Source organism: Ictalurus punctatus, chromosome 18 (assembly GCF_001660625.3).
Source record: "Ictalurus punctatus breed USDA103 chromosome 18, Coco_2.0, whole genome shotgun sequence".
Lineage (NCBI taxonomy): Eukaryota > Metazoa > Chordata > Actinopteri > Siluriformes > Ictaluridae > Ictalurus > Ictalurus punctatus.
The window spans coordinates 9,615,001-9,622,801 of record NC_030433.2 but is presented as its reverse complement, the minus strand read 5'-3'; the positions used below and the strand labels follow the sequence as shown (position 1 = coordinate 9,622,801).

Below are 7,801 nucleotides of genomic sequence, written 5' to 3'. Positions count from 1 at the left end.
TGCAATCCACATCTGAGTACAGACTTGTGACCTACAATTCTTCTTTACATTTCTGTACAAAACATTTGGGGGGGGGGGGTTTCACTCACAAACATGCGGTTTATATCGGATCAGTCAAATAAACAACGATAGCACAAACATTTAAAAAATAAACTAAAATAAAAACATACTGAGCTTTAAAAAGCAGGCGAAGCTACATAACTGAGAGAGAAAGAGATTAGAGTTTATATACACTCCACTAAAGCAGTCTGATTAAATGGCCCGGAAATGGCAGGATTTTTTATTGAACGAAAAAAGTTATTTTTGTTTTTGTTCAAATACATTAAACTATTTACAGAGTCGCAATGTAACATCTTCACTTTGAAATCCAAGCACGTGGATTTGATTAAGTCATTGTGCAAGTTCAGGTAAACAGGCGAGTCGCAAAATTCCATCCGAATAATACAAACAAAAAATCAACAATTAGGCCTACAGCGGATCCAGTTTTGGTCGCGCGGGAGATTTCTCCCCTTTCCTATTCTTTAGGTCTCCGTTAATCCGTTAGCTGTTGTACTGGCACGCGGATCCTCCGTATCCGAAACCGGGATGCTGTTTGGGTTTGAGTCTGAGGGTCGCGAGGCCAGAGCTGCATGTGTCCCGGTAGACCCCGTATGGCGCGGGGGGCGGAGCTCCGTACGGGCACGCGGAGGAGCTCATGGCAGAATTGATAGAGGAGCCGCCGAGGCCGTTCAGGTTGCTGATGCTGTTCATGCTCGAGGCCATGCTCATGCTCATGCTCATGGAGGAAATGGAACTCGGGGACGAGAGCACAGGCTGTGACGTCAGCGGGCTCATGGAGTTAAAGAATGGGAAGTTTTTGGGCGCGAGCCCCTTGTTGGTCCAGTTGTTGTAGCCGTAGGCGGGGTACATGTCCTCATAGGGCTGCACGAGGCCACCGAACTGCGGCAGATAACCGTTTTTACACAAGTCCATCTGCTGATTCCGCTCGCGCTTACGCCACTTCGCCCGCCGGTTCTTAAACCACACCTGAGCAAATGAATAAATAAATAAATATAATTCATAATAATATCATTAAAAATTTTCATGAAATCAAGATTCTATCACCGAACAACAAACCACAAGTCGCGTATATTTATACAGCAGCACCGTCACTTCCGCTTCGGGAAATAATGATAAAACATTTAGGTTCCAGTATTGTCTACACATGGGTGTAAAAAAAAGGTTGTCTTCATCAGCTCAATTTAATAAACACAAATATGAAACAGTTCGGGGAATAAAACAATAATATAACAATTATGTTACAATAATATAATATAATATAATAACAATAACTAAAAAGAAATTAAACAGTGATCATGCATAAAAACATAAAATAGCAGTATAAGGGAGCAAACTAAAATATTATTCCTGTAAAATAGATGAAGAATTTAAAATGTGGGGGTTTTTGCTGTAAAACAGAATTAAAGCAGAATTAACTGAGGGGAAATATAATATAATAATATTATAAAAGCAAAGAACCAGATATTTAATCATTTATCAAAAAAATTGACATTACATCCCACAGAAAGGAAAAAGATTGTGTTTTTCATCTATTTATTGAATGTAGGCTATATCTAGCTATAACACAATATTAAGGTTAGATTTAGAGAATTATTTGACAGTAAATGAAAGACACACATGTGTATAAATATACGGATTCAATTAGAAATGCACTTTATATTAATACAAAAATGTGTGTACTATAGAAACATTATATATATATATATATATATATATATATATATATATATATATATATATATATATATATATATATATATATATATATATATATATATATAAACAAAAATAAGTAGATTAGTGATATTGTACCTTTTTTTAGATTAACTCCAGTAGCCGGGGAAATTTAAAATTTAGTATTAAACTCTCAGATGAAGCCTCACAGTGCGGATAAAAATTATTTATATTGGAATATTATGTAGACCTAGATTTATTTATGCATTAAATTCAAATATATTGAAGCAGAAATGTATAAATGATCATAAATAAATATGTGTGGTTTTTGTACTAAAGTTGGGAATTCAGAGATATGTGATAATAATTTTGTAAAATAAATAAATAAATAATCAAATAATAATAATTCAGAAATCAAATTGAATTTGCTTATAAAAAAGTTTTAAAACAACGTTTTAAAAAACAGTCTGATACACAAAAGACAGTAATACCATATATGTTTGTAATTCTAATCTAATACTTATTTCAGTTTCATTTACTATTAATCTTTTGTCTCAGTTTAATCTGTTTTATTACTTTCGTCATTATTTTTACTTACGCTGACTGACTTAAAGATGACTATTATTAGTGTTTTTGCTCAACAATCGCAGCTTGTAGAACTTCTGATATTTGATAATTGTGTCTAATTCAGATTAAAATGTAATCTCTGAAATCAGGTTATGGAAGTGTGCACGCGCGTTTGCTTTACTGGATTTTTTATTATTATGTCAAATCCGATATTATAGTGAATTTGAGCGGTATTAAATTAAATAATAGTAAATGAAATAGTGGTGGTAAATTTTATGTATTAAAAAATTTGCAGATTGCTAAAAACGTAGAAACTCTAAACTGAATCTTTTCGTTTTTTCGGCACTTAAAACTAATTTAATTAGTTTTGTTTTCTTTTTGTATGATTGAAGACTAAAGTTCAGTCGTATAATTGCTATATTGCGTGTTATATTGTTTGTAATTTCTTCTCTTACCCGGACTCGCGCCTCTGTCAAATTGGTCCACACGGCGATCTCCTCGCGCGTGCTCATGTCCGGGTACCGGTTCCGCTGAAATGTGGCCTCGAGCTCCTGCAGCTGCTGGCTCGTGAAGTGTGTCCGCTGCCGCCGCTGCTTTTTCTTCTTCGGATCGTCCGGGTTTCCGTCCTCGGTGCGCTGCTCTACAGTCCTCTCCTTCTCTGCGGAATTTAGTCACAGTTCACCCAGTTTACATTTATTTTTGCGCTTAAAGATTTTTTAACGCCCTATTTACCTTTAATGTATTTATAACTACGACTGTGATAATATTATTATACGTACACATCCGAAAATATGTTCACGTTTGCATTCATTTACCTTTTTACAATATTGTTAATTGTATTTGCAGATCTACATTTAATCATTTGTTTGGCAGACTGAAAAATCATAAGCAGTCTCTTTGCTATTTTAATTTGCATTTGGCATTCACAGTTTATTAAGGATTTTTTTCGTATATGTGATTATTTAATTCAGTAGGAATCAGATTTAAAATGTATTTACAGTTACACCATTGTCTAAGAGTATATTACGATAGAAATTCTGACTGATTTAAAAAAAAAAAAAAAAAAGCAAGAAAAAAATTCTGGAAGCCTTTAAACATTGAAAAAGGCCAAAAAAAAAACACGCTTTATAATTCGAAGTAGATGAAATTCCGACAACCTGCAGGGGGCCAAATCAGAGTTTGAAGATTAATAAATGTTAATGTCATTGTTTATTTCTGCACATTTTTGCGGATTACACCGAACAGCCAGAACTTCGGTAACACAATCTAAAATTACTCAGTCAGTCATTGAGCTTCTGTACAATTCTGTTTTTGTTCCTCGAAGGTAAAATGGTGGCCCTAAAGGACAGACTGTGAAATTGAATGAGTTTTAAAGGTTCTCTAAGTTCCACTAAAGAGGTTCTCCAGTTCCGCTCCAGTGACAAGTGTCTGTTTAGGGTTAGGGTGCTGCTCCTTGTGTGTCTAATTTTATTTAAAATTGCCCCCCAAAAAATGTAAATATAACGATAAGCACGAAGTTTAAAACTAAACATGACTCCGATGTTACCTAAAACTAATTCTGAATTTAAAACTAAAAATGAACAGCACTAAGAAGAAAGAGAAGCCGAACATCTGGCCACATTCACTGCAGGCCTTTATATTTCATACCTGAAGATTACAATCATTGTTATTTTCATTAGTAGCTGTCTGTCCACAACCCTTTCCGTTCTAAATGTAATATTCTGTAATATTTTACTAATCGTTAAAATCTAATAATGACACCGCCACAGTGCATTAACGCTCGCGCTGCCGTGATTAATTCCTCTTCCTCGCGCGCTTACCTGCAGTCTCCGTGTCCGAGGACTCGCTGCTCGTGTGCTCCAGTGTGTCGCGCGCGACATGAGCGTGGAAAGCGGAGGCCATGTCGCGAGCTGGCGGGAGTCTCGCCGCGTCGGTGGCGATTCGATCCAAATTCATCCCACCTTCAGAAAAAGACAGCGTGTGTTAGAGCAGTGTGTGTCTCAATCAGCTACCGCCATATTCCCGAGCAGAAAGATAGACAGAGAGAGATAGACAGATAAAGAGAGAAAGAGTGAGAGACAGTAGGTCTGATATTCCCGAGGTAACGTCTAACACTGCGGCTTGAGTTTGCGCGAGTTTCGCTTTCCACGTACTCTCCTCCCCCGTCCCACCCTCACCACAAACACACACACACACACACACACACACGCTCGCGCGCGCGCGCGCACAAGCACACACACACACACACACACAGAGAGAGAGAGAGAGAGAGAGAGAGAGAGAGAGAGAGAGACAGACAGTGCTAATCTGTATTGAATAAACAGCTGCCCGCGAGGCAACACACACACACACACAGGTGCAGGTTTTTCGACATTGGATTCGTTGGAGGGGTCACATTGAGGGACATCATTCAATACTGTACTATACATAAAATCTGATTTGTTGCACAGTTCAGAGTAAAATGAAAAAGAGTGCACACTAATCACAACAAAGTGCACACTAATCAGAAGAGTGCACACTAATCACAACAGAGTGCACATTTATCACAACAGAGTGTACACTAATCACAACAGTGCACACTAATCACAACAGAGTGCATGCTAATCACAACAGAGTGTACACTAATCACAAGAGAGTGCACACTTATCACAACAGAGTGCACACTTATCATAACAGAGTGCACACAAATCACAAGAATGAACACTAATCACAAGAGTGCACACTAATCACAACAGAGTGCACCCTAATCACAAGACTGCACACTTATCTCAAGAGTGCACCCTAATCACAACAGAGTGCACACTTATCACAACAGAGTGCACACTTATCACAACAGAGTGCCCCCTAATCACAACAGAGTGCACACTTATCACAACAGAGTGCACCCTAATCACAACAGAGTGCACACTAATCACAAAAATGCACACTAATCACAACAGAGTGCACACTTATCACTACAGAGTGCACCCTAATCACAATAGAGTTCACTCTATGGATTTAGGACTACAGAGTGTAAACTGCTCATGAGTGCAGACTACAGATTAGAGAACACACTTTATTACGCCATAAACTCTGTGTGTAAAAGGTTTTGAGAAATTCGGTGTCCGTGCGTTTATGGAAATATTCCGGGTTTAATATAAATCCTTAAATCAGTTTTTTTTAAACAGACGGGATCACGCGGAGGTCTAACCCATGCACCCCACACAAATAAAACTTGCTATTTATAGCGTATTGTTGTGGGAGAGAGAAAAACAGGTTCTGTTTCACTTAACTGGACACAATTATTCAAGATTATCTACAGCTCTACCATAACAAGTGTGTGTTTTATAGCGCGGTTTCTCGATTTGTATTGTATTAATTTTACACACTGTGCACAGCGCGATTCTGCATTTTAATGTGCGAAATGTTGTCGCATTGTGTCTGAGTCTAATGCAGAGTAATACTGGGACGATAACCGATTCAGAAAGTCCAGGACAAAACAGAAAGCAGTACAACAATCAGGCGAATAAAATCTATTGAGAATTTTAATTATTTATTTTTTATTATTACAAAGTAAAAGCTTCGTGTTTAACCTGAAGGTCTTTATCGCATTTTAGTGTAATATATTCTCTGAACAGTGTCAGTGTGAGCGTTAATCTGTAAAATATTTTATATAAAGTTTATAAATCAGTATATAACTACAGATTTCAGGTCATTAAATCCACGGTTCAGGTTGTAATCCATCACAGAGTTCAATCTTAAAAACACACCAGCAGCCTGCAAAATGTGTTGAGTTTTATCCTTTTACTCTCCTTTTCGTTTCAAACCCTAACATTTTGATCCAGTAACTACATGAACAACACTGCATAAAGAGTGCAAATATAAATGGAATATTATGAGAAAATGTACAAATTTGTCATTAAATTTTATTTAATATCATATGGGTGTCCTTAGTGTTATTAATAATATTAAAGCCAATAATGTTTGAAGTGTGCGCTGCTGAAAGACGATAAAGTGAAGATTAAAACCCTATAGCAATGTGTTAATGTGCACGCAGACGAGTGTATACACATTATATATGTGTAATTAGACATTTCTGAAGTTTTTGTGACTTCACTATTTCTATATAGAAATGTTTAAAAAAACACATATTTCAGAATTTTGTATGACGGCTTTAATACTCCACTGTGTGTTCTAACCCTGGAGTAGTACACACACTAAGTAATAATGTTAGTAAGTTTAATATACAGTAGGCTACTGAAACGATTTTTTATCAAAAGGTTTTATATTACAGAATGAGCGCGATTAATTGTAGGATAATTATTATTTTTAAACCGGATTATGAAGGCCCGTAAATGCGAAAATTACCGGATCGGGTTAATTCGGTGATAAACAAGATGAGATCACCAGATAGTGTGTTTGTGTGTGTGTGTGTGTGTGTGTGTGTGTGTGTGTGTGTGTGTGTGTGTGTGTGTGTGTGCCTGTGTGATTTTACAGGCGCCAGACTTTTAAGGATTTGAAGCCATTTGATGAGGTTTAGTGACAGAGAGTCGATGAGAGCTGCCTTTAGGCCTCTAAAGTATTCCTCATCATCCTCCGTTAAAACCTCACACTCCATCCCGCGCTTCAGTTCCGCATCTCTCACCCTGATTCCGTTTTAATTTCGGGAGGTCAGAGGTCACGCGCTCTTTCACCGTGTTCAAATGACTACGCTAGTTTATATTAGTATGTAAAAACATTCGGCTTAATTTTGACTCCTGTTTAAAAAATGTCACTTCAACTCAGTATCGTCTGGCTCTTAGTTTAGTTTAATTTCGCCTTGTATTTCATTTTCACTTTTTTACATTCAGTAAAATAGAAACCTGAATGTTCCTCAAAACAGTCGAGCAGTTCACCTGGTCTGACTGTCATCAAATAAATAAAGTACACTTAAATTGTAAACAAGGCTCAAAGACAGGAGATACATGTATTTAACATTTAACATGTAGGCTAAATATACACGTGCTTCTGACTCAAATAGGCTATGTAAAAATAATCTTAATATCTGCAATATATATATATATATATATATATATATATATATATATATATATATATATATATATATATATATATATATATATATTATCGTAATTAATTGTAGTCTAATAATTAAAAAAATAATAAACAACAACAATAAAAAATAAAAATAATAATAATGCTGATTAAAAGATTAAACTTAATTTCAGGTCCTCATAAAAACTTTTTACAGATTAACTGAAAACAAAGTAGGAGTTGTAAATATAACAGCAAAATATGCAGATTATAAAATTCTTGCTGGTGTTTAATTTTCAGAAAAATAATTATTTTATTTGCATGTTTAGTAAAGCTGAAAGCGTGTCTTACATTACAGAATATTGTTACGGTTCGGCTTCATGAATGAGATTTCAGTGAATAAATTCTATATTATATCGGTTCTGAACGTTTTAATAAAAATGTTACAGTTAAAAAGGGAACTTTCCAGTGTTCGGTATAAAGCCAT

At 35.9% G+C, this 7,801-nt stretch overlaps 1 protein-coding gene across 1 annotated transcript in view; it reads right to left on the bottom strand.

The window, feature by feature from the left end:
* Positions 1 to 252: 252 nt before the first annotated feature.
* Positions 253 to 7,801, bottom strand: part of pitx1 (paired-like homeodomain 1) — a 10,261-nt gene continuing 2,712 nt past the window's right edge. Inside the window, exons 3-5 of the mRNA XM_017491833.3 lie at positions 4,122 to 4,262; positions 2,757 to 2,959; positions 253 to 1,026 (exon numbers count right to left, since the gene is read on the bottom strand). Coding sequence (XP_017347322.1) covers positions 541 to 1,026; positions 2,757 to 2,959; positions 4,122 to 4,262 — 830 coding nt within the window. The 3' untranslated portion in view covers positions 253 to 540. The remainder of the gene's footprint in view (positions 1,027 to 2,756; positions 2,960 to 4,121; positions 4,263 to 7,801) is intronic.